This window comes from Dermochelys coriacea, chromosome 9 (assembly GCF_009764565.3).
Source record: "Dermochelys coriacea isolate rDerCor1 chromosome 9, rDerCor1.pri.v4, whole genome shotgun sequence".
Classification (NCBI taxonomy): Eukaryota; Metazoa; Chordata; order Testudines; family Dermochelyidae; genus Dermochelys; species Dermochelys coriacea.
Window position 1 is genome coordinate 57,743,987 of NC_050076.1, and position 26,196 is coordinate 57,770,182.

General features: G+C 48.6%; 1 protein-coding gene across 1 annotated transcript; it reads right to left on the reverse strand.

Moving 5' to 3' along the window:
* Positions 1-25,539, reverse strand: KLHL30 (kelch like family member 30). The gene is made up of 7 exons (XM_043491669.1): positions 24,714-25,539; positions 12,678-12,837; positions 8,619-8,705; positions 7,670-7,825; positions 7,069-7,257; positions 4,903-5,048; positions 1-555 (listed from the first exon to the last, which is right to left on the reverse strand). Exons 1-7 carry the CDS (start codon positions 25,533-25,535, stop codon positions 304-306), a joined length of 1,812 nt encoding a protein of 603 aa, XP_043347604.1. The 5' UTR covers positions 25,536-25,539; the 3' UTR covers positions 1-303.
* Positions 25,540-26,196: the final 657 nt, after the last annotated feature.

The window sequence follows — 26,196 nt, forward strand, 5'->3', positions numbered from 1 at the left end:
GCTAGCTGCTTCCAGGAGTGGCGTGGGGCTGAGGTCTAGGCAGGCAGAGAGCCTGCCTTAGCCCCACTGCGCCACTGGACTTTTAGCAGCTGGAGATCGCGATCGACTGTCAGAGGTTCCAGGATCAACCAGTCGATCGTGATCTACCGGTTGGTGACCACTACTCTAATCCAAGGTCCACATGAAACATGAAGGCAAAAATACATGCAAAAATGGTGATAATTCAAACAAATAAACCATCACTTTGTCCTTCCAAATCCTGGGCAGGACCATTCAAGCCCTAAGTGAGGGTCCCAGCCTCTCCTAGCGGACAAGGTTTCCCAGGAAGGGCTCTGTCCACTTTGATATATCCATGAAGATGGAGGAAGAGCTGTGGTAGAGCCAGAGGCAGGGCAGGGCTCCCTCCCTTGTCCAAATATCTTTAGCACAATCATAAACTTCCATCTCCACCCGGTAGTCGCCATCCAGGCCCTTCCAGCGTCCCCCTGTCACAAAGAGTTTGCCTCCCAGTGGCACCATGCCTCCGTTTTCATGCAGAGTGTGAAGCAGCTGCACCTGAAGGAGATATCAGTCATGATATAGGGCTATAGCTCACTCACACCACATCACGATATATAGAATCCAGGCTGCCTTACACAGGAGGTAGTCATTATATACAGACAGAGAAACAGAGTTCCACACAGCTTGAGTTCCAGCTTTGTCTCTGGTTCTTTACCAGGTGCCACACCCTTGTTGGAACTCTGTACTGCATACAGAAACATGGAGGGTCTGAGTAACATCCTGCAAGTAAACATCTTTCCATTTCCTACAAAAGGAAAGGGGGTGGAAGAACAGGTTTGTCTTCAGTGCAGAGTTAACTCAGGTGATTGACATCCAGATTAGTCCAGTCTGGGTGTGAGCAGCCACACCCCAGTTGCTATGGCCTTAGTGAATCTACACTCGCTAGGACTTCTAGGGGCATATCACATGGATCTTTGCACTGCAGTGAGCTAAGCCCCTCTGGGATTCTTTCCCAGTGAATTGTGGGAGAACTTGTCTATCCTTCTGGGCATTGCAGGGGGAATTGTGGGAAGACTTTGGAGGACTTCTCAGCACTGAAGGGATTTATCCTCTGTCCTCACTGCAGGGTGGGTGGGTTACCAGCCCACATAAAAGCAGCCCAAGTACTCTGTCTAACACATAACTCAGCCAGGCTGGCTTTCCTGGGCTGAAAGTCCCACTAAACCCAGGTGAGCTCTTTTGGGGGCCAGGGACAACTCACAAGGAAGACCCTGAGTGAATTGCACAGGGCACATATGCAATAAGGAGGCACTTCTGGGCTCAAATCTGAAAGAGCTCATAAGTAGAATGAGGTTCTGGGATCTCAGCCCAGCTCCTAGAGGACCCAGCAACATTGTTAAGATATGATGAGACATCCATGTTACTGAGCTGAATGGGAATTGCATGAGGGGCCCTGCTGACAGTGCCATGACTTGCACTGTACATGACATTAATCAGGAAGAGCACAGCATATCTAGTGCTGAAGTGGGGCTGGAACGTTGTTCCAGCAATGCCCTGGGGCCCAGCACTTACTGAAGAATTTAAAGCTTTCATTAAAATAAATGGTTTCAGAGTAGTAGCCGTGTTAGTCTGTATTCGCAAAAAAAAAAAGGTGTGTGTATATCAATCTCCCCTCTGTTTTTCCCACCAAATGCATCCGATGAAGTGAGCTGTAGCTCACGAAAGCTTATGCTCTAATAAATTTGTTAGTCTCTAAGGTGCACAAGTACTCCTTTTCTTTTTATTAAAATAAATAAATCATTTTCCAAATGAGCCACCGAAATCCACAGAGAGGGCTGCAGGTGTTGAGCACCTCTGAAAACCAAGCTGCTTTCATACAGATACTTAACTGGGAACTTAGATGCCTAGATGTGAAACTTTTGGCCTAAGTTTGTAGCTCAGATAGATGTAAAGAAAACTTTGTAAATCCCACCCAATAAATACAGATAGCTTATAACAATAGCAGCCTAATAGCCTGAGTACTGGACTACGATTAAGGAAACCTGGGTTCTAGTCCTGTCTCTGCCACTGGCCTATTGGGGAATTTGGGCAAGTCAGTTCAGTTCTCTGTGTCTGAGTCTCCAGCTGTAAACATTAGAGATAATGATAGTTTGTGCATTACTGATGAAAAGTGCTGGTGAGAGCCAGGCAGTATTATTATTAAAAGAGCTCCCAGGTGTCCCAGAAACATCTTAACTCATTTAATCTGTCTGTGGTATTTCTATGGTGCCTATCACATTGGGATTTACATGTCAATGAGGTGTTAAATCTGAAGCCTAATTATGACACTTACATATCATAAGAACATAAGAATGGCCCTACTGGGTCAGACCAAAGGTCCATCTAGCCCAGTATCCTGTCTTCTGACAGTGGCCAGTGCCAGGTGCCCCAGAGGGAATGAACAGAACAGGTAATCACCAAGTGATCCATTGCCTGTCGCTCATTCCCAGCTTCTGGCAAACAGAGGCTAGGGACACCATCCCATCTAGTTCTTTTTGAACCCTGTTATGGTCTTGGCCTTCACAACATCCTCGGGTAAGGAGTTTCACAGATTGACTGTGCGTTGTGTGAAAAAATACTTTCTTTTATTTGTTTTAAACCTGCTGCCTATTAATTTTATTTGGTGACCCCTAGTTCTTGTGTTATGAGAAGTAGTAAACAACACTTCCTTATCTACTTTCTCTACAACAGTCATGATTTTATAGACCTCAATCATATCTCCCCTTAGCCATCTCTTTTCCAAGCTGAAAAGTCCCAGGCTTATTAATCTCTCTTCATACGGAAGCAGTTTCATACCCCTAATCATTTTTGTTGCCATTTTCTGAAACTTTTCCAATTCCAATATATCTTTTCTGAGATGGGGTGACCATATCTGCACACAGTATTCAAGATGTGGGCGTACAATGGATTCATATAGAAGCAACATGATATTTTCTGTCCTATAATCTATCCCTTTCTTAATTATTTCCAGCATTCTGTTCGCTTTTTTGACTGCCACTGCATACTGAGTGGATGTTTTCAGAGAACTATCCACAATGACTTCAAGATCTTTCTTGAGTGGTAACAGCCAATTTAGACCCATATTGACATGGCTAAGTAGGTTTCAGTAGCTCACTTAGCCAGGGTGGCTGGGTATTACAGGAGCTCCATTTCTATAACCTCATCTCAAAATATATACAGGACAAAAGTGGCATAAGACCCAGTTAGGGTCACAGGCCCTATCCCTTCTTTCTGAATCTATCAGTATCACTTTTATTACAGTAGTGTCTAAGCTGAGACAGGGCTCAGGGCCCCGCTGTGCTAAGTGTTGTATACACCTGGAAAGCAATGACAGTTACTGAGAACTTACAGGCTACGACAGGTGGTGAGAAAAAGCTGGGGCGGGGGGGAAGGGAGTCCTGTCCAGAGCAATACCCAGAAGTTGCAGTGCTTATACTGAATCCTGACACCAGGACAGATGGGTGGGATGACGTGAAAGAAATAGACAAAGTGAAGCTGGGGCTGTAACTGAAATCAGCCAAGTTACCAGCCCATCCTGTCTGCCTGCTTGCCCCACTTTGCACAAGGACGCTTGATCAGGAAGCCTGCAGCTTCTCCTAGACCAGTGGTTCTCAACCAGGTGTCTGGGGCCCCCTTGGGGGCCACAAGAGGGTTCAGAGGGTCCACCATGCATAGCCAGTATTATACTTGCTAGGACCCAGGGCAGAAAGCCAGCGCCTCACTGCACAGGACTGCAATCCGGGGCCCAAAGTCCACCACCCAGGGCTAACGTCAAAGCCTGAGCAATTTAGCTTCACAATGCTCCCTGTGGCGTAGGGCCCTGAGTAATTGCCCTGCTTTCTACCTCCTAACACAGATCCTGGCTTTCATATGCAAAAAAACCCAGATGTTGTGGCACAGCTGTGCTATGGAGCATGTTGTGTGGGGCCTCAGAAAGAAAAAGGTTGAGAACCCCTGTCAGAGATGATGCTACTAAAGCTGTGCTGGGTGATCCTAGACCTGAGGAGCACTCTGCTCTACAGGCAGAGAAGGAAGGAGAACTGGGCATGCTATGCTGAAAGAGTTAACAGAACAGTCCCAGAACTGGAACCAATGGGTGACCAATGGGGCACTGAAAGTTATTCATAAGCAAAAAAAAAGGGATCTGAGGGAGGGAGAGACTGGCAGGGCTTTCTCCGCACCTGTCTGGAGTATTGGCAGATTGGTCAGCTGAGCACTGACACCATGTGAACAGCTGCAGCAGGATTTCAGAATGATCTTGTGTAACCCAACTCTGCAACAACATTAAACACACAGCTCCTCGAAGGACAGCGGGGCCCAGGGAAGTGGGTTATGCCACGTTGCCTCCTGGAGCCCCCTCACTCCAAGTAAGGTCTTTTGGGGGCTCTGGGATAGGCATTTAGGGGGTTAGAACAAATCTACCAGCTTCCCTTTGGCTGGAGAATCACTTAGAGGATAAGCCTCTGTTTGAGGGTCCCATTCCCAGGGACTTGGGTGGTAGAAGCAGCTCACTGGCCCCTCACTCCAGCCAACCCTCACTCCAGTTCAATAGATGGTTGTGGCAGACACTACGCAGAAGAAATGAAGAATGGAACTAGCCTCCAGGCCAAATTGCCCACGAGCCACAGAAGTGGTCTGACCCAAGGCCATGTTAGTGGGTCAATGTGGAGAAGCCTGGGGCTGAATAACTATTGTGACCAAGCCTTTCTTTCTCCCAACATAGGATTATAGAGAAGGGGTGTCCTGATACTCTGGGTTAGGCACTATGAAATCCACATACATATCAAATAGAGCCCTCCTTCCAACATGGCACTGGGGAATCCATGTCCAGCATGGTGCACCCCAGTGACCCACTCCACCTACCTTCTGCCAGATGTTAGCATCTGGATCATACACATACACCTTCTTTGTGTTGTCCCCAATGAGATAAATTGCTCCATGCAGGGAGGCACAGCGCGGGGCAGAGAGGTACTTTGGGATGAATGGGGATGCGATTACACTCCACGCATCTGCCAGAAACAGCCATCATCAGTCAGTGAAAGTGCTTAGGAGCCTTGACTAGTAATAAAGTTATCACAGGGTGTTAATGAGTCACAGGGTGACAGAGTCACAAGGAGGGGAGAGAGCAGGCTGGCCCATCATAGTAGCTTACTGGGCTGATTCCCATATCACTTATACTGGTGTAAATCGGGAGTCAACCCATTTACATTCATGGCATTATATGGGTGTAAATACTCTCAGAATTAGGCCCTATAACTGACCTCTTACAATATGGCCTTGGGCAAGGCAGTCATGAGGGGTTTTCGCCATGCATTGTCTGACCTGATTAACATTAGCCTGGCATGTAATTCACTTGTAGGGAGCAAACTGTGGTCCTGAGACCAGCTGGACACTGGCATGGATATGAAGAGGCAAAAGAGGGAGCATATTTTGGAGTTGTCTCAGTTTATCTATCTTTGTGCTAGTTTCAAAGGTTAAAGCTTCTGGTGAGTCCATATGCGGTTAAACTGGGCTACGGTATTTAAACCAGCTAATGGAGTGAAGACGCATCTCTTCTTTCACAGGAACTAGACAGCACCAGTCTCGCTTTAACCATTCTGGTGTATCATGTAGGGACAGAGCAAAGGGTAATTCTGGGTACCAGCTAACATAAGCTTGTCATATGACTCCTTTACGCAAGGTATTCTAATGTTCAGTCACTTTGTATAACTTCAGGGCACTGTATATAAGACCTACTGAGTAAGAGGATGGCTGCTAGTAAAGAGTTTCCTAAACATGTGAGCCACTAATAGCTCCAAAATAACTTTCTAGGCTCACAGATCATCATATTGTCATGTGCCACTGCCATATCATGCTGATGTCATGTGCACATTTGTCCCTCTAAGACACACTTAGTGGCAGCACTGGAAAGGGGATCACAAAGGAGCTAGCACACCTGGCCTTCCAATGAAGAACCACATCAGATGGGGGAAAGAGTGTCCACATGGTAGTGGGAGACACAGGGCCAGAATGTGAGACTCTTACTCCCCCTGGGAAACAGTTACTCACTTGAGCAATATTATTATAATAATACCCAGTTCTTATGTCATGCTTCTAATTAGTTGCTCTCACAGCGCTTTACAAAGGAGTCAGTATCATAATCTCCATTTTACAAATGGAGAAACTGAGGCACAGAGAGGTGATGGGGCTTGCTCAAAGTCACTCACAGGCCAACTGCAGCACCAGGGATAGAAACCAGCTCTGAGTCCCAGTCCAGTGCTCTGTCCACTAGGCCACACTGCCTCCACTTGCCTTCAATAGACCTAGCTTGTGTAAGTTAATGCTCACTAGGGTGAGTAAGAGGTTCACAATCTGGCCCACAGTGAACATTTCCTGAACTAGAAGAGAACACAAGTCTGGGGTTCACTTTGGGGAAGAGATGATAGCTGAGGCTGACCCAGTTTGCTCATCCATAATACTCTAAATCACTGTGTAGGTAGCACTTTTACCTCATTTAAATTTGGTTCATGCTCACTAATGTTCTCATACGGGGTCTTACGAAACTCCATGTAAGTAAATTACCAGAGACAGTTCAATGTCTTGTGTGTTTTAAATAACTGGAAATGGCTATATGAAACGGGCAGCAACTGTTTGGCGTTTTACCGTACCTAAGGGAACAAGGCACCAACCCTAAGCTGGTGGAAATCAGTATCGTTCCATGGAGGGCAATGGAGCTAGGCCTTGACACAGAATGAGTGCCGAATTTACAGCGTCTCCCAGCAGGAATCCTTCCTTCCTGCTGCACAATGGGCACAGAAGTGCCACCACGTTCCCTGGCCCCTGATTCGAGATGAACAAGCTGACATAAACATAACTCATGCATCACACACTCACGTATGCTCTGGTTCTATTTCATGCAGGACAACACACATGTTGTAGGTGAACACATTGATGCATGTGCGCCAGGACTGGCACAGTATTATTGGGAGGGACCTTTCTGAGGCTTGGGCCTTTGCGTCCAAAATTCCTATTGCTGTTCCTTCTCCTTACCTATGACGGGGTTGTAACATTGCAGTGTTAGTGCATTGTACTTGACAGCACAAGAGCCAATAAGGTAGAGCTTTCCCAGACATCCAGTTGCAGTGAAGTTGCTAACATACTTCAGGGCAGGGCTGATGGGGCACCAGCTATTATTATAAGGGTCATAGCACTCCACCTCCACCATGTCCACTGTGGTCCCTACACACCAAGAGAGGAGATAGTTGAGAGGTTAGCACAGCACAGGGAGTATTATTTGCATTGCAGTAGCATCAGGAGTCCAGAGCCCCAATGTGCCACATGCTGTACAAACATATGACAAAGAGACAGGCCCTGACCCAAAGTGCTTCCAATCTCAGTACAAGACAGGAGACAATAGATGGATACAACAGAGAGCACAAGGAAACAATTTGACCAGAGCAATCAGCATGCTGAGCAGGGGGCATAGCATGCCAGCTGCATAACCACAGTCAAGTGGTCTGCAGGCATCTCAGCAGGGGATCTGAAGGAGGACAATGAGCTGGCCTTATGGGTGTCTCCATACAGAAGGGCCTTATCAGAGACTGACAGACAAGAGAGAGGGGAGGTGGCCAGAGAGACGGATGGTGCCTACCCCCAATGGCATAGATCTCTCCATTGAGGACAGCACTGGCATGGTTTGTTCTGGGTTTCAGCATTGGTGCAATGAGTTTCCATGCACCCTCCTTGAGACGGAAGCACCAGGACTGGGTTGTGGACCAGGTGTCATTCTGCGTCCCCCTGGAGCCACCTAGGAAGAGAATAATCCATCACACACAGAGAGAAAATGTTGTAGGGCAGAGTCAGCCCTGCCCCGGGTAGTGGTCCTACACTGCATCCTTTGCCTTGACATCTAGGCCCTTTACAGGCATTAAATTAAACTGTGATTTGAAGACAACTTTACAAAGAACACAGCACCACAGGCTGCTGGCTGCAGCTCAGTAAAAGCAAACCCCAGAAAATAAAACAAACTAATCTAAAGTCCAAACAAACAAAAGGTCACCAAATTTAAACTCAGGCAGATTGTGAGGAGTAAAATCCACAGGAGAGAACCCTCTACTGAAAAGCCCAGCTACTGCCTGGCCTAGTGAGATGAACTTCAGCAGGTATCAACCATGGTAGATAGAGAGACAAGGGGGTCTCTCCAAAAACCACACCATCCAAGCATGAAGTACAGCCTGGGACATAATTAATGGCACTGTAGTGTCATGGGCCAGTCTTCCATTCATTAATTTAAGTAAATCAATCAAAGAGCGCTGAACTTATACAACCTGAAAATTGCTGACCTACTGCCCAGGAGCTATATGATAGCATTGAACTTCCTCAGAGTTGCTGCTTATTAGCAAAATGTCCTCTGGATGCCATGGAAAGAGTAACATTTATTAAATGAATTTGTCATTTATTTTCTCTGTTTCATTAAAGAGAAAAAAATACCCTGTGGGGCCACCAGACCAGACACGTGAAGGGAAACACAAGGAATTCCAAAGGTTAGGTTCCAGTTTAGGTACAGCGGAGGGGTTGGATGAGAGCCCCAAGTTACATACCTGTGACATAAACATAATTATTTAGTGCCACCAGAGAAAAGCCCCATTTATTGTAGTCCGGAAAGTCAGGAAGAGCCATCCATCTTTCTGAAACACAGAAAAGCCATAAAGAACCTAAAGGCTTAGATCAGATCCAAAGGCATAAGCCACTACATACTTTCCAGTGCTTCTGTCTTCCCAACATGTGACCGAAATGCAAGACAACATGCCTCCTCTGCTGTAAATAACAGGTAGGATCAGAACTGTTAAAATGGTCCCTTCCCCAGATTTCCCTACCCCCTCCAACACTCCCCTAGCTATTTGGCACAACAGGTCTTTAGGAAATTCACTGGAGCCAGATCCTCATGGAAGGAATATTGAACAGGAGTTTTTACAGCTTGCCAGTAACAAAAGCTGGCCAAACTCCACCAAGTTTTTGCAATACATTGAACTGCACAACTGCCATTCATTTCACTTTGGATGTATTCTTGGAAAGGAAAGTGAGAAGCCTAAGAACAGCTCCTATTCTATTCTGAACAGTGTTACACAGGCTCCCTTAGACAACACCCCAATATTCCTCAGCCATCTCTGCTGTAACCCTGTAGGAGATGGGTGAGGAATGTTTACAAGTGTAATTCTGATGGAATCCTTTCCTCTTTTGGTATCCAAATGGCTCCACCCACAGTTCTTAAAGAATCGAAAATAAATCGACCATTAAAATGTAAATATCCTGATTCTGTGGGCCCGATCCCAGCTGGTGTAAATCAACACAGTTCCACTGACCTCATGGAGCTACACCAATTTACACCAACTGGGGATCTGGCCCATTACCTTCAGTAGCATTACAATAATTTACACCTGCTGGGGATCCAGCCCTGATACTGTAGACGTGTACTAGAATCCCTGTTCTGGCAGTCACCAGTGCCTTGAGCTTCCACCATACCTGTCTGTGCCACACTGTACACAGCGGGAGGGGAAACCTGCCCCATGCCTGTGGAAATCAGTTTGTGCCTGGAAGTGTGAGATTGCGTACACTTCTCATAGCATGCAGGACTACAATGTCTACCCACTGACTATTGCAATGGTACTGGAGTGTATCTCTTCTGTACGATACAAGAGCATACCTGTGTTAAAACTGCTCTGCTGTCTGATGGCCTGACCTACAGCTCACTGAAGTCAGTGGGAATCTTTTCATTGACTTCAATGGACATTTGCTCAGGCTCTTACAACATAGCATGGGGAGGCTGAGACCTTGCTACATTCATTTGGCTACAGGGGAATTGTGTGTGTTAATTAGCGCTGGTCCTTGTGTACATAATGTTGTCAAAGTCTCCTGCAATTGTATCAGTCTGCCAGGATTATGCCCTGTCTCCACATCCAAGCTGCAGAAAGTCTGACTCATGGGCTTGTCACCTGGGGAATAGAGCTAGCATTAGGCTGTGTGATTGCGGGAGCATTAGCCTGTGGGGAAAGCAGCTGTTCAGCGAATGACAAAAGCCAAGGACACTCAGAGCATTACATCACTCTGGTAATGGCTTCATTCTAGGATGAACTCAGCTTGTTACTGTGTGTGTCTAAATCTCTGATGTAAAGGATTCGCTGGTAGATTAGCCCCTGGCATGGCCACTTTGTTTGTGAGCCACCAGCACAGTGCTCTGCAGCATGGTTCCAGGACCGCTCTCAGGAGCCCCAGCCTTTGAGACATTAAGGAGCTCATGGCTGGTTATGGACTCGGAAACTGTAACCAGACTCACGGCACCCAGGCATCTTTTTTTGTTTGTTTTTAATCTGCATTTTAGAACCAATTGGACATGAGAGCTGTGTGAGGCATTCTCATCACACACCCTCCCAGGGCCAGTTAAGGCCTCCATTAGTGGCCCTGTGGATAAGGATGGGCAATAGTCCAAATAAATGGGTCAAATATGGCTCCACTGAAGTCAGTGAGAGTTTGGCTGCTGGCTTCAGTGGAACCAGGATCCAGCATCCTGGGACAGATGTGGGGAGGAAGCATCTATTTTTTGGTCTATGGGGAGACAATGACTGAGAGACTCCATTCCTTCTTGTGCATAGGGTCTGACTGAAACCTCTGTATTGTGACTCCTGTCTTCTCACACAAATGGCTCTCACACCTCCAGTTTGAAAACACTGACATGTAGTTTACTTATTTTAATCTCGACCACCACCCTTTATAGGTCTGGGAAGCAACTCTATTTACAGGGACATACCAACATCACCCCCCTTTGCCAGAGAGGTATCATGCTAGCCCTGATCATGCTAGCCTCTCCCACTTTCCTTTTCTGTCTCTCATTCCCACTTTGCACTTCCTTCTTATGTGCCTTTCTGCTTTTCCAGTTAATGGGTTAACTAGCTCCTTAGCTCCCTAGCAATTAGCCCCAGCTTTTCTCAATCAGGCCCTTCTCGGGGAAATTAATTAGCCTTCCAGTGAGCAGACTGCTAGTTCAGTTGCTGGTTCTCAGTCCTGCCACATGTATTTTATACAAACAATACTAGCTGGCATTTCAAAGGGGGGTTGGCATCATCTCCTCCTAACAGACAGAAAACTGAAGAGGTGCCAACATTCTCAAAGGTAGCCCCTGAATTTGGGCCCCTTTGTTTAAAACTGTGATGTGATGTGGCTGAGCCAGACCCAGAGCTGGGAAGAGAAGTCAGGTCTCCTGATTTCAGGTCCTTCATCCTCTCTAGGGACCACACACCATCAGCAGCCCCTCTCTCCCCCCGCACAAACTACACCAAGGCACGGTTAGCTGTGTGAGTTCATCCTCTCGATCCTACTCAATGGCTTTGGACAGGTGACACACAGAGGCTAAGAGGAGACCAGAACACATAGGAACTGGCAGAAATTTCTCTCTCTCTCTCTTGAGGGGAAGAGCTTAAGAGAGAATGACTGCATATCTATTGCATCATACACTTTGCCCACAAAACTTTTAGGGCCAACCCAGGGCTCCATCTTCTTAGCACTAATCCAGCAGTGCACAGGGGATGGAGAGTGGTTCGAACAGGGCAGCGGTGTAAGACCTCCAGTAGACAACAGAAACTCCGCTCCAATACTGCAGTCATTCAGCCTTCTGCACCACTGAAGTCCTGCCTGAGCTGGATATAACCCCAGGTACAGCAAAGAGGCATGGCCTCCCTTAGAGATTGACAGTGAGGGAGGGCCAGACGCCCCCCAGTGGGTGGAATGAGGAAGGCTACGCTCACCACGCCGGAAGCACAGGGGAGGGACAGGAACAGGAAGTATAAAAGGCGGGCCCTGTAGCTCTTTTGGGTAGCAGCTGTTAAAGGAGATGGACATGTTTTCCCCACTGCTGAGGTAGAAGACTTCAGTTACTCTGAGGACTTGCCTGAGCTGCCAGACCACACCAATGCTGAAGAGCTGGCACTGGCAGTATACCCTGAGGAGATAGAGGACATACAGGTACACCTTGAGAGGAGGGTAGAAATAGCCAGCTGTAGTCTGGCTGCAGGGGCATCTGAAACACGATCAGTGTGTTGCAGTGGGATTCCCTGCTGACCCAGTGGCAGACCGCTCTGCCACTGTTAGGGCCCTGGGCTGGGATGCAATGGAGACTGGTGGGCCTGCATCCCCCTATCCCTGGCAGTACTCCCCCTCTTTAGGCCAAGAGGCCTGTGCTTGCCTGTCTTTCCCCCCCACCCCCCCCAGAGCCAGGTTGACAAATTGGATCTGACCTGACCCCTTGCTGGAGTCTCCTAGTCTGTGTTTGGCGCTCCTCTTTCCCTGAAGTCTAGAACCCAAGACTGTGTTTGGTACCCTGCCCTGTCTGAGGGCCTGAGTTCCCTGACTATACCCTGCCTGAGGGTTGGGCTTTAGATTTGTCTGTCTGGTGTCCTGCCCTGCCTGAGGGCTTAGGCCCCTGAACCACTCACTGCTTCCACCTCGCTGAAGGGATCGAGCACCAAGACTGCTAACTTTCCCATTATCTTAGATTGTCCTTACCGGGTGTGGCCTCCCTCAGATTGATAGCAAGGAAGGGCCACGCATGAGTATGCTGGGCCTGGCCTGAACCTCAGCTAGAAACAGGCTTGGTTTTGCTTGCTTACTGGTCTTGGGATTGTAAAAGGCAAAGTTCCGGGAGACTGGCAACTCCACGTCTTCTGCCTCCTGCTCTTCCAGAGCTCGACCCGCCACCACCACCAGCACTTCTTCCAGCTTCTGTGGAAGGGCAAGTAGGCTCTTCTGCACAAAGGACCTGTTTTCCACCTTATAGAAGATAAAAGAAACATGTCACCAGGCTCAGCAGGTAGGCCCAAGCTCCTCATTCTCCTGGACAGGAGTTCTAGAATGGCAGTAGGTCTTTTCTTGTGGTGGGTGGAGAGCCAGGTGGCTTCCTCTCTGGCTCTAGTGGCTGCTTCTCCCTCTGCAGGAGGCTGTCTGCAGACTCAGGCAGACAGCGCTGTATCACTTACACTCAAGGGCATATTCTCAAGCTTTCCTTGGCCACCAGAAGGGCTACAAACCCGTGTTAAATGCAAGCTGAGATTCCAATGTCATCACGTGGCTCTAGAAGCCAGGGCACATACCTATGAGTTTATCCAGCTGTGGTGCAATGGAAGTTTTGGAAATGTGCATGCTGCCAGCCCAAAATCATCTACCATATGGAAAATGGGATGGGGGGGGGGGGGAAGAGAGCAAAGCCTGCTGAGCAGGGAGTTGAGAGGCCCCATCCACTGCAGCCTCAGCTTGGGCCAGCATTCCCTGCTGCCTGCTCTCTGCCTGACATGCTCCTTCAGCACTGAGGCTGCTACAATTGGCATTATCTGGGCAGAAAATCACTCTGTCTCCCTCCTTTAGCCCTGTGTGGACTGACCATGCTACTGCTGCTCCCAGGGCTCACGCAGTAGACTGTGTGTTGCGCTGCTGGACATCCTCCCACTAGCACTATCTGCCCAAGCAGCACAGCTTGCTTATTGCCTATTAACCACTGTACCTGCCTGCCCAGCAGCTACAGCTCTGGAGCCCTGTGCCGAGCTGGGTTAACCGTGGTGGCTGGCATAGGTGTCTCCCGTCCCTTCCCATTCACTGGGAGCATTTAGAGGGGGTTTCTATACTTATTTATCCATTGAAAGCAGGTGCCTTTCCTGCCCACAAAGTCCTGTGTCTCCCTGACCCTCACCCCCGCTGCACTCTTCACAAAGAGACCATCAGCATCAAATTACTGTCTACTAGCCATCAAAGGAAACTCTTCCAGTGTGGATTTGATTTAAATCACTAGTCAGGAAGACTTGATTTAATCATGGATTTCTACATAAAAGTGCATTCTTGTTGGGTGTTATAATCTCAATATATATTCTTCACAACTCAGATATAGGTGTCATTTTTAGAAAGTACACACTATACATTTTAAGTGATTTATTTTGAAAACTTTTCAGATTAGTTTTTACAGCTATATCAGAAAATGAACAATTGTTTGGTTATTTCATTTACCAAAGGTAATTGAAGCAGATATTTATGAAGTCATTGGGAGGTGAAATATCTCCAATTCAACAGGTTAATCATTAATATTTGGAGGACTTTCTTGCTATGCTGTGTTAGGAGCCCACTGCTAAAAGCCTCTTCCCCAGCCTAGGAAGGGGCTACTAAACACAGAACCCAACTGAGTTTGAGGGACAACAAATGCAATAACAGGAAACGGGCATGGGGGTCAAAGGGCAAAATTAGGGAACCAGAAGGGGACACCAAGCAGAGAACCCTGCACAGTGCCCTGCTCCTCGAAGGCATCGAGAGAGCCGGCAGACACTGCCCAGAGGAACTCTGCCTGGATACAGGAACAAAAAACAGCCCCTCAGTCGCAGGTTCCCCCCTCTGCCAAACTCCACTCCCTGATGTTATGAATGACCACCTTGGCCATGGCCAGGAGGAGGATGACAAGGTGGTCCCACGACTTTGTGGGGCCTCGAAGCGGCTGTGCATAAATAAACAAGTGCTGGGGAAAAGTGCAGCCAGCACTCAATAAGATGTTCTGGAGGGGCTGGAAGAGGGACAGTCTTCAGGGACAGAGGTGAACCCCCATGCTCACTGCTCCATGGAGGAGCCAGCAGCTGATATTCCCAGCAGGCTGTGGGACTAAAATGGAATATAAACTGACCCACTGGGGTACTCCACCCTCTGCTGCTGGTAAAAGGTCCTGCCACTTAGTAACAGGGCGGGACATGAGGATGGGGTAATGGAACGTGTGCAGCATAAGCGTATATAGATGGTCCCTTGGCTCGGTGTGGAAACAAACCAGCTGCATAGCACACAGCCAGCTCGAGGTACGAGGAAGGGGAAGCCGGGAAGGCTCATGGGGCAGGGGGCCGATGGAAAGATCCAGAGGGCCTGGAGTGAGGGGCAGGTGGGGCGCACCCTCTCGCAGGACCCACTCAAGGAAAAAACAAGCCACAGGAGGCAGGGCTGCCTCCACCTCCTGCAGTACATGCCAGGAGGTTGTAAGGGTGGAGAGTCCCATGTGCCAACCGAGCACTTGGAGATCCACCCAACCCCTCAGCTCGTAATCCAGGAGGTCTCCGATCTTGCTGACTCCACCAGGACTGACCTCCAGCACACCAAGGAGGACTCCACCACCTGCACTCAAAGATGGGGATTGTGTAGCAGGGGCTCCGCAAGGAGATCTATCCCCTTGGTGGCCACAAAGGACCTGGTTGCTGAAAGCAGCCTCCAGGCCCGGAGGAGGTCCTGGTAGAAGACCGGCAGCTCGGAGAGGTCTCATGGAAGACCTCGGATGGAGAAAGAGCTGCCAGTCATATCAGAGCTCACGCAGGCAGTGGAGGAAGGCATGCACCAATATGCTCCACGCCAAGCCACCTGCACAATAAAGGAGCCTCTGCAGGTCCAGGAGGCAGAAGACATGGACTTGCATGCGCATACACATCAGGCCCTGTCCTCCCTCCTCCAGGGGGAGATGGAGAACCCCTGCAGAGACCCAGTGTAGTACCAGCCAAAAAAACTCCAGAACCAGCCTCTGGAGATTGGTCAGGAACACTGGGGGTGGGCACAGAGTGAGTCAGTGCCAGAGCATGGACAGAACCAGTTGGTTAAGCAGCAGCGCTCTTCCCCGGGAGGGAGAGGCACTAGAGCAGTCCCTTCCAGTCCCGCAACCAGGGCCAGGCCAGTTTTCCGGCAGAGACGGATACGTGGCAGAAAGGTAAATGCCAAGATAGAGCAGGTTTCAGAGTAGCAGCCATGTTAGTCTGTATTTGCAAAAAAGAAAAGGAGTACTTGTGGCACCTTAGAGACTAACAAATTTATTAGAGCATAAGCTTTCGTGAGCTACAGCTCACTTCATCGGATGCATTCAGTGGAAAATACAGTCGGGAGATTTTGTATACATAGAGAACATGAAACAATGGGTTTCACCAGATGGCCTGAAGCATGGATGGGAGGGAGATCACCTGCCACCAGGCCAGAGCTCTTGACCCAGTTGACTAGGGTGGAGGAGGCTGCTGAATAAACAGCTTGAGAAGCCTCCATCCGCACCAGGTCGCCCGGGTCCTGGAGCACGTCAGAGGTGTACGCTGCCAGGACCAGCCGCACTTCCGGCTCACACAGCATCAACCCTGTCAACCTCTTGCAAAGGAGACGAAGGAAGGGCTCAATGGCCAGAGTGTACAGATCCAACAGCAGGCAGTCTTGACGCACTCCTTGCCTGAACCTGACAGGTACAGTCAGGGTCCAATTGAGCCTGACCAAATACTCTGCAGAGGTGTACAGTACCCAGAGAACCCACAAACCAGGGCCCGAAGCTGAATGCCTGCAGAGTGCCCAGGAGATACCCGTGGTCCACCTGGTCAAATGCCTTCTCCTGATCCAAGGACAGGAGGGCGAACGACAAACCATCCCTACACCCAAGCTCCACGAGATCCTGGACCAGATAGAGTATCGAAGATGATACGGCCTTGGGCTGTGTAGGTCGGGTCTGGATAGACCACATCCACCAGCACGGACTGCAGCTGCAGTGAGATGGCCTTCGCCACAACCTTATAATTTGTGCTGAGGAGCAAGATGGGATGCCAATTCTGGAGATTGCAGAGGTCCCCCTTCTTTGGCAGCAAGGCAAGCACCGCTCACCTGCACCACAGAGGGAGGACCCTGCTCTCCAAAGACTCGGCCCAAACTGTGGCAAGGAGGACATCCCAGAACTCGTAGTAGAGCTCCATGGTCAGCGCATCCATGCCCAGAGATTTATTGGTGGGCATGAGACAGAGGGCTTCCAAGAAATCGGCCAGAGTGAAAGGCAGCTCCAGCCAGTCCTGGTTGCCCATGCTGACCATTGGAAGTTCATCCTAAAGCACTCTGCAGGCATCAGCTTCGGTTGGATCCAGGGAGAAGAAGCCAGCGTTGAAGGCCCTGGCCCTCTCCTGCATCTCCACCAGATCCATGAGGGGGGCGCTGTCTTCCAACAAGAGGCAGAGGACATGCTTTTCACTTCTCCCCCTCCCCCCCCCCCCCCCCCCCCCCCCATCCTCCAGGGTGTAGAAGAAGCAGGAGCTGTGATCCAGCTCCCACAGGAGATGGATGCAGGATCAGACAAAGGCACCCTGGGCCCAAAGATCATAGAGGGCCCGGAGCTCCTCCTGCTTCTCCAAGTATGCTCCACAGAGGGGTGGATTCCCAGGGCTGGTGGCTAGAGACCTCTCCAGATCCAAAGCTTCCCGCTCCACTGCTCTATCACCACATCCCTCCACTGGCTGGCACCCTGGGTGTGGCTACAGCAGAAGAGCCGGGAGTGCACCTTCCCCACATCACATCACTGCCGCGCTGAGGGAAAGGCACGCCTCTGATCCTGCCAAGCCAGCCAGAAGGACGCCACAAAGCCCACATCCTCCAGCAGGCTGTTTATTGAAATGCCAACAGGCCAGCCCAGGCCTCTTCGAAGAAAGAGGCCATTATGGCCACCAAATGGTGGTCTGAGAACGGGGCCGGCCAAATGCTACAGTGAGCCTGTGAAAGATGCGATCCAACCAGGAGTGACTCGACCGTTGTTCCTCCACCTGGACAAAAGTGAATATAGAGTCGTCATCATCTGGGTGATGATCGTGCCAGACGTCCACCAGGGCGTGATTGGCTATGATCTCCTGAGGACATCCATAGTGGTCGGGCTTGGCTCAATCTCCATGCAGTCCCGCTCCTAAAGGATGCAGTTGAAGTCTCTGCCCATGACCAGCCACTCATGAGGATCCAAAGAACTGAGGAAGGGGGACACCCGCTGAAAGAAACATGCTCGCTCCAGGCTGGATACTGGGACATAGACATTGACAAGATGCAACATCAGCCCTTCAACTCAAACCCAGAGGTGCAGCAGGTGCATCTAGTCCAACCCCCTGCTCAAAGCAGGACCAATCCTCAACTAAATCATCCCAGCTAGGGTTTGTCAAGGCTGACCTTAAACTTCTAAGGAAGCAGATTCCACAACCTCCCTAGGTAACACATTCCAGTGTTTCACCACCCTCCTAGTGAAAGTTTTTTTTTTTTTTTTTTTTCCCTATTATCCAACCTAAACCTCCCCCACTGCAACTTGCGACCATTACTGCTCGTTCTGTCATCTGCTACCACTGAGAGCAGTCTAGATCCATCCCCTTTGGAACCCCCTTTCAGGTAGTTGAAAGCAGCTATCAAATCCCCCCCCCATTCTTCTCTTCCACAGACTAAACAATCCCAGTTCCCTCAGCCTCTCATAAGTCATGTGTTCCAGTCCCCTAATTTTTGTTGCCCTCTGCTGGACATTTTCCAATTTTTCCACATCCTTCTTGTAGTGTGGGGCCCAAAACTGGACACAGTACTCCAGATGAGGCCTCACCAATCTCAAATAGAGGGGAACGATCACATTCGTCGATCTGCTGGCAATGCCCCTACTTGTACATCCCAAAATGCCATTGGCCTTCTTGGCAACAAGAACACACTGACTCATATCCAACTTCTCGTCCACTGTAACCCCTAGGTCCTTTTCTGCAGAACTGCTGCCTAGTCATTCAGTCCCTAGTCTGTAGCGGTGCATGGGATTCTTCCATCCTAAGTGCAGGACCCTGCACTTATCCTTGTTGAACCTCATCAGATTTCTTTTGGCCCAATCCTCTAGTTTGTCTAGGGCTCTCTGTATCCTATCCCTACCCTCCTATCTCCTCCCAGTTCAGTGTCATCTGCAAACTTGCTGAGGGTGCAGTCCACATCATCCTCCAGATCATTTATGAAGATATTGAACAAAAGTGGTCCGAGGACCAACCCTTGGGGCACTCCGCTTGATACTGGCTGCCAACTAGACATGGAGCCATTTATCACTACCCGTTGAGCCCAACAATCTAGCCAGCTTTCTATCCACCTTATAGTGCATTCATCCAGCCCATACTTCTTTAACTTGCTGGCAAGAATACTGTGGGAGACCATGTCAAAAGCTTTGCTAAAGTCAAGGAACAACATGTCCACTGCTTTCCCCTCATCCAGAGCCAGTTATCCCTTCATAGAAGGCAATTAGATTAGTCAGGCATGACTTGCCCATGGTAAATCCATGCTGACTGTTCCTGATCACTTTCTTCTCCTCCGAGTGCTTCAGAATTGATTCCTTGAGGACCTGCTCCATGATTTTTCCAGAGACTGACGTGAGGCTGACTGGCCTGTAGTTCCCAGGATCCTCCTTGCTTTTTTTTTTTTTTTTTTAAAGATGGGCACAACATTAGCCTTAGACTTCCCCCCCCAATCGCCATGAGCTTTCAAAGATAATGGCCAATGGCTCTGCAATCACATCCGCCAACTCCTTTAGCACTCTTGGATGCAGCTCATCCGGCCCCATGGACTTATGCTCGTCCATCTTTTCTAAATAGTCCCAAACCACTTCTTTCTCCACAGAGGGCTGGTCACCTCCTCCCCATGCTGTGCTGCCCAGTGCAGCAGTCTGGGAGCTGACCTTGTTTCTGAAGACAGAGGCAAAAAAGCATTGAGTACATTAACTTTTTCCACATCCTCTGTCCCTACTTTGCCTCCCCCATTCAGTAAGGGGCCCACACTTTCCTTGACTTTCTTCTTGTTGCTAACATACCTGAAGAAACCCTTCTTGTTACTCTTAACATCTCTTGCTAGCTGCACCTCCAGGTGTGATTTGGCCTTCCTGATTTCACTCCTGCATGCCTAAGCAATATTTTTATACTCCTCCCTGGTCACTTCCACTTCTTGTAAAGTGTGTGTGTGTGTGTGTGTGTGTGTGTGTGTGTGTTTAAGATCAGCAAGGATTTCACTGTTAAGCCAAGCTGGTCCCCTGCATATTTGCTATTCTTTCTACACAGCAGGATGGCTTGTCTCTGTAACCTCAACAAGGCTTCTTTAAAATACAGCCAGCTCTCCTGGACTTTTTTTTTTTTTTTTTTTTTTTTTTTTTTTTTTTTTTCCCCCTCCATGTTTGTTCTCCCAGAGGATCCTGCCCATCAGTTCCCTGAGGTTGTCAAAGTCTGCTTTTTCTGAAGTCCGGGGTCTGTATTCTGCTGCTCTCCTTCCTTCCCTGTGTCAGGATCCTGAACTCGACCATCTCATGGTCACTGCCTCCCAGGTTCCCATCCACTTTTGCTTCCCCTACTAATTCTTCCCTGTTTTTGAGCAGCAGGTCAAGAAGAGCTCTGCCCCTAGTTGGTTCTTCCAGCACTTGCACCAGGAAATTGTCCCCTACACTTTCCAAAAACTTCCTGGATTGTCTGTGCACCACTGTATTGCTCTCCCAGCAGATATCAAGGTGATTGAAGGCTCCCTGCAATCTAGTAACTTCATTAGTTGCCAGAAGAAAGCCTTGTCCATTTCATACCCCTGATCCAGTGGTCTATAGCAAAAAGAAAAGGAGTACTTGTGGCACCTTAGAGTCTAACAAATTAGAGCATAAGCTTGTGTGAGCTACAGCTCACTTCATCGGATGCATTTGGTGGAAAAAACAGAGGGGAGATTGATATATACACTTTTTTTTTTTTTTTTTTTGCGAATACAGACTAACACGGCTACTACTCTGAGGTGTGTGTATATCAATCTCCCCTCTGTTAGTCTCTAAGGTGCCCCAAGTACTCCTTTTTCTTTTTGCGAATACAGACTAACATGGCTACTACTCTGAAACTGGTCTATAGCAGACTCCCACCACACCATCACCCTTGTTGCTCATGTTTCTAAACTTAATCCAGAGGCACTCAGGTTTTTCTGCAGTTTCATACCAAAGCTTTGAGCAGTCATAGTGCTCTCTTACATATAATGCAACTCCCCCCGCCTTTTTTGTCCTTCCTGAACAGTTTATTTCCATCCATGACAGTACTCCAGTCATGTGAGCTATCCTACCAAGTCTCTGATTCCAGTCACATCATAATTCCTTGACTGTGCCAGGACTTCCCGTACTCCCTGCTTGTTTCCCAGGTTTCTTGCATTTGAGAACTTGCTGTTTTGTCCTGCTTTCTTAGTATGAGGCAGGAGCCCTCCCCTTTCATGTTCTCCTGTTCATGATTCCGCCAGGTATCCTATGTCCCCACTTACCTCAGGGCTTTGGTCTCCTTCCCCCAGTGAACCTAGTTCAAAGCCCTCCTCACTAGATTAGCCAGCCTGCTTCCGAAGATGCTCTTCCCTCTTTGTTAGGTGGAGCCCGTCTCTGCCTAGCACTCCTCCTTCTTTGAACACCATCCCATGGTCAAAGACTCCAAAGCCTTCTCTCCGACACCACCTGCGTAGCCATTCATTGACTTCCACGATTCAAAGGTCTCTATCCAGGCCTTTTCCTTCCACAGGGAGGATGGATGAGAACAGCACTTCCACCTCAAACTCCTTTATCTTTCTTCCCAGAGCCACGTAGCCTGCAGTGATCCACTCAGGGTCATTCTTGGCATTATCATTAGTGCCCATGTGGAGAAGGGGTAGTGATCCGAGGGCTTGATGAGTCTCGGCAGTCTCTCCATCACGTCGTGAATCCTAGCTCCTGGTAAGCAGCAGACTTCTCGGTTTTCCCAGTCAGGGTGGCAAATAGATGACTCAGTCCCCCTGAGAAGAGTCCCTACCCGCCGCCTCCTCTTTGGAGCGGTGGTCATGAAACCCCCATCCCTAGGACAATGCATCCCATCCCACTGGCACCGTGCACTAGAGACAATGCTGGAGGGAGTACTGCAGCCCCAGATATGCCAGGAGAGGGGGGAAAAAACAAAAACCACCTCCCGGGGCCCTCATAAAAAGATGAGGCACCCCCGAGGGTGGCAGCAACAGGAGCAGGGAAGGAATAAAGTTAAGGATAGTAGCAGCGGCTGGAACAGGGTCAGGGACAGGACGGGGCAGGACACAGACCCAGGACAGGAACAGGGGCAGGGCAGGGGACAGAGAATAACCCCACCCAAGGGGGAAGAGGGTAAGAAATCAACAGGGTTGAGAGGGGCTGGTACTCAGGGTGAGGAGCAAACCTAGACCCCTCCCCCACTTCCCTTTTCTCTACCACCTTCCCAGGCCACTAGCATCTTAGCCCTGTCCCCAAGAAAAGGGCAGGACCCACCGTACAAACATTGGCTATCTTGTCACATACTATAGAATTTATAATCCATATTCCATGTTGAGATATTTTTGAGCTATAACATCTTAATTAAAACTATCTTTAGATAGGGTTTTTTCCTCAGTGTTTTTTTTTTCCATTGATTTTCTTTTTTTAATCCACCCTAAAAACTTCCCCACTGCGGGAGGCAGTTACTATGAGAGTAATACTGCTCTTGTAAGCCTGAAAAGCCTTTGAGGATGTAACTCAGCTGCAAGGTACTAATATATGGCATCAGTCACTTCACATGAGGTCCAGGTACCAGATTCTTGGCTTTCAGCAATAGAGCTGATCTACTTCTTTCCTAGGCTGCACAAGAACCCAACTCGGTTTTGCAGTGGCTGTCCAAGGTGAATTATATTATTTGCAGCTAATATTTGTGTTAGTCAGGTGCAATTGCAGCAGTTCACCTTGATCTAACATGATCTCTAAGGCATGGGTCCTAGGAGCCATTCCCTTCCTGGCTGTATATGGCAGTGCAGGTTAAATGAACACACAGGCTCTCAGTGGAGGGTCCTCAATGCTGGAATTTGCTCCCCTGCATCATCAGTAGAGCTGGAGTCTGCTGACAAGGTCTGTCTCTACTATCCAAGATTTCCCTGTGGTGATCCAGGTGGATATTTGCTTTGGAGGAAGGTTCTCGTTCTACCTTTTGATAAAACACCCAAAGACTGTGAGCCAACTCCTCAGCAGGAATAATTAAGAAAGGGATAGATAATAGGACAGGAAATACCATGTTGCCTCTATATAAATCCATCAATACTGTGTGTAGATGTGGTCACCCTATCTCAAAGATATATTGGAATTGGAAAAGGGTTCAGAACAAAAATGATTAGGGGTATGGAACAGCTTCTGTATGTGGAGAGATTAATAAGACTGGGACTTTTCAGCTTGGAAAAGGGGAGATATGATTGAGGTCTATAAAATAATGATTGGTGTAGAGAAAGTAGATAGTGTTGTTTACTTCTTATCTAACACAAGAACTAAGGGTCACCAAATGAAATAAGTAGCAGGTTTAAAACAAATAAAAGGAAGTATTTCTTCACACAACCCACAGTCAACTTGTGGAACTCCTTGTCAGAGGATGTTGTGAAGGCCAAGACCATAACAGGGTTCAAAAAAGAACTAGATAAATTCATGGAGGATAGGTCTATCAATAGCTACTAGCCAGGATGGGCAGGGATGGTAGCCCTAGCCTCTCTTTGCCAGAAGTTGGGAATGAGCGACAGGCAATGGGTCACTTGATTACCTGTTCTGTTCTTTCCCTCTGGGGTACCTGGCACTGGCCACTGTCAGAAGACAGGATACTGGGCTAGATAGACCTTTGGTTTGATACAGTAGGGGCATTCTTATATGTAAATCAGCATTGCTGTCACTGTTTCTACCTGCATCCTGAGATGTGGTGAGTGGGGTTATTTTTGAAATAAAAGTAAAGCAATAGGTAAAAGTCACTCTGTTCATTTGTTTGGAATAAAGCAAGAAAGAATGTCTTATGGAAATTAGTGATGGAAGAACAACTTTCCACCTCTCTCCAAGAACTCAGAGACTCATTGGTTTGGTTCAGATTAGCACCCAAGAATCTCTGTGCTTGTTCAAAGGTACCCCAACTAATTCAGTCTTCTGGGAATCTTGTGAACACAGTATCCATGGAAGCATTCTGGCCTGGCCTGGTTTCAGTTGGGTTTGAAATATCCACCTTAGAAGTCTTTCCTGTGGTGTTTATGCCTCCAGGCTCTACTAAAATGCAGTGCTAATGCATGTGAAAATGAAGAAACAATCACCAAACTATGACAACCTTTCAAGAGCTGGAGGGGTGAGCTCAAACTTTGGGAGAAGGTTTTCAGTTGGTTATTTGACCTGACTTATCTCCTCAATTTGTCTGTTCACCATTTACACATTTTAAATATAGTCCCTTAAAGGTTTTGGCTAGACAGGAAAGTGTTTCTGGTATAAGCTAAGGATAAATTTAAACTGATATAGCTATCCCAGTACAACTCTCCTCCTATCCCACCATTCTTGGGCAGACACTCTCATTCTAGGACAAGAGGAGCTTTTATCCCATTAAACTTGGGCCGGAGGGTAAACTAAACCAAAAAATCTACCAGACTAGGAGTGTCCACAAAGTGGGCTATAGTAGTGTGACTATAACTGGTAGACCCTTCACAGGCAGAGAAGCTAGGAATGGCTATGCTCACTGAGTGGGAATGGCTCGGGGTAAAGCTCCTGCAGAGCCTACTGTGGGTTTCTGCACTGAGCTGGAAGAGGCTTGGCTACAGAGATGATTTGGGGTGGCTCTGAGCCTGCACTAGATTTCTGTGCCTAGCTGACTCTGGGAAATGCCCCACTTCCATCTGCTGGCCTGTAGGGCATCTCCCTCAGCATTTCTATAGCACCTTCTGAACCATGTTCACCATCGGGGTGGAAAGGTAGTCTGACCTGGACTCTCACACCTAGGAATCTAGTTGCACACTGATGCAGATCATTTCCCACTGGCAACCTCCCTCCAGGACAGAAGCTCCATCTATATAGGGCCATTCTGATACTTTACAGCACTGACCGTGCTTCGGTATCTGGAGATGACAGCCTTGCAAGCTTCCGAATCCTGGATCAGCGGCTCCAATGAGAGCAGGTTCTGCAGGTACTGGTCTGGGAGTGAAACCAGGTGCACCAGGTCTAGGAGCTCCGGCAGGTGCTTGGCTCTAGATGCTTCGTCATACCTCACCCACCTAAGCACAGCCTCAGCTAGGCTCTGTTCTTCCTGTACCTGCAGCAGGTCATTGGACAAGTAGATTACAAGCCTCTCCTTGGATAGCTGGAGAAACTCCTCCTGGTGTGATACAGCCTCAAAATTCTCCTGCAGGAAAGCCCAGGCCTTTGAGGACACCTCTGGGCAGCCATGGTTCTCCCCAAACTCACAGATGCCCAGGCAGTTGGTTGCATCCATCTGCTGTCTCAGGTAGCGGCTGCAGACTTTCCGTATGGTGGAGAAATGGAGCTGGTTGGAGGTCCGGATTAGCGCCTCCACGTTCCCCTGATTGATGGTGATCTTTCCTGTGTAAGCAAAGTCTATCAGAGTCTCCATGACAACAGGATCCACCTCTTTGATCTCCACGCGGGCTGAGATGCTCTCAATAAAGTCGCCAGTGAACATGGCATTGAAGTAGTGGCTGCAGAGGGCCAGGATGCTACGGTGGCAGGGGAACTCATGCCCATCCACAAGCAGTGTGATGTCGGAGAGCTTCGGATTGGCACGCAGGCTCCGCAGGCCTTCCAGGATGGCCTGGGGGTGGGATGGGAGGGAGAAATCGAAGTCATCAACGTTCCTCACCATGGTGCTGTCCTCTGGTAAATCCCACTCCTTTTTGGGGGGCTTTAACATGGAAACTCCACCCTGCTTAGCAAGCAATGAAAGAGGGGAATGAATAATTGGCTGCTTGCCCTGAAAGGGAAGGTCAGTAGCAACTCTCTCCTCCCAGCACCAATGGGCGTTCATAAAGGCTGATTCTCCCAAAAAACTTATAGGCACAAGCAGGATTGATGACGAGTGCTTCCATGACTTGTCTGTCAATGCCCTCATCTCCCTCACGCCCCCCACAAAGCACATGTCTCCAGAGGTTCCAGTCTCAAAGGTGCTCCCCAGAGCACTTCCCCTTGCTGGACTAAGTACCTCTCCCCTGCAGCCCCTGACTTCACTGACTGTCTCCTGTTGGGAACCAATTTCTGGCTCCTCTTAGAAAGAGGAGAGAATCTGATTGAATGAAGCATATTTTCAGTGGCCTGTGTGGCTTTTCCCCCAGGGTGCCCCTCCCAATAAACTGCTGCAAAACTAGCCCATTTTCCTCCTCCAAAACCCGCCTTAAACTGCTCCTTTGCCATGAAGCTTGCAAGAACCCTGACAGTGTTTAGGCTGCTGGTGTGCTGAGACCACCACCAAGCCTGCTGCCTGATGGCCTCATTGTTTCCTTGTATTCCCCCCACCCCATTTCTCTGTCTGTATCCATCCGCTGTCACTCATCTTATATTAAGGGTATGTCTAAACT

What these genes read in the sequence shown, in the direction of transcription:
- KLHL30 (XM_043491669.1), bottom strand. Translation starts at nt 25,535, where the DNA reads ATGTTAAAGCCCCCCAAAAAGGAGTGGGATTTACCAGAGGACAGCACC. An exon ending in CTTTTACAATCCCAAGACCA is followed by an intron (nt 8,706 to 12,677) that starts GTAAGCAAGCAA and finishes TCTGTGTTTCAG; the next exon opens with AAAGATGGATGGCTCTTCCT. An exon ending in ATGCTAACATCTGGCAGAAG is followed by an intron (nt 556 to 4,902) that starts GTAGGTGGAGTG and finishes TATCTCCTTCAG; the next exon opens with GTGCAGCTGCTTCACACTCT.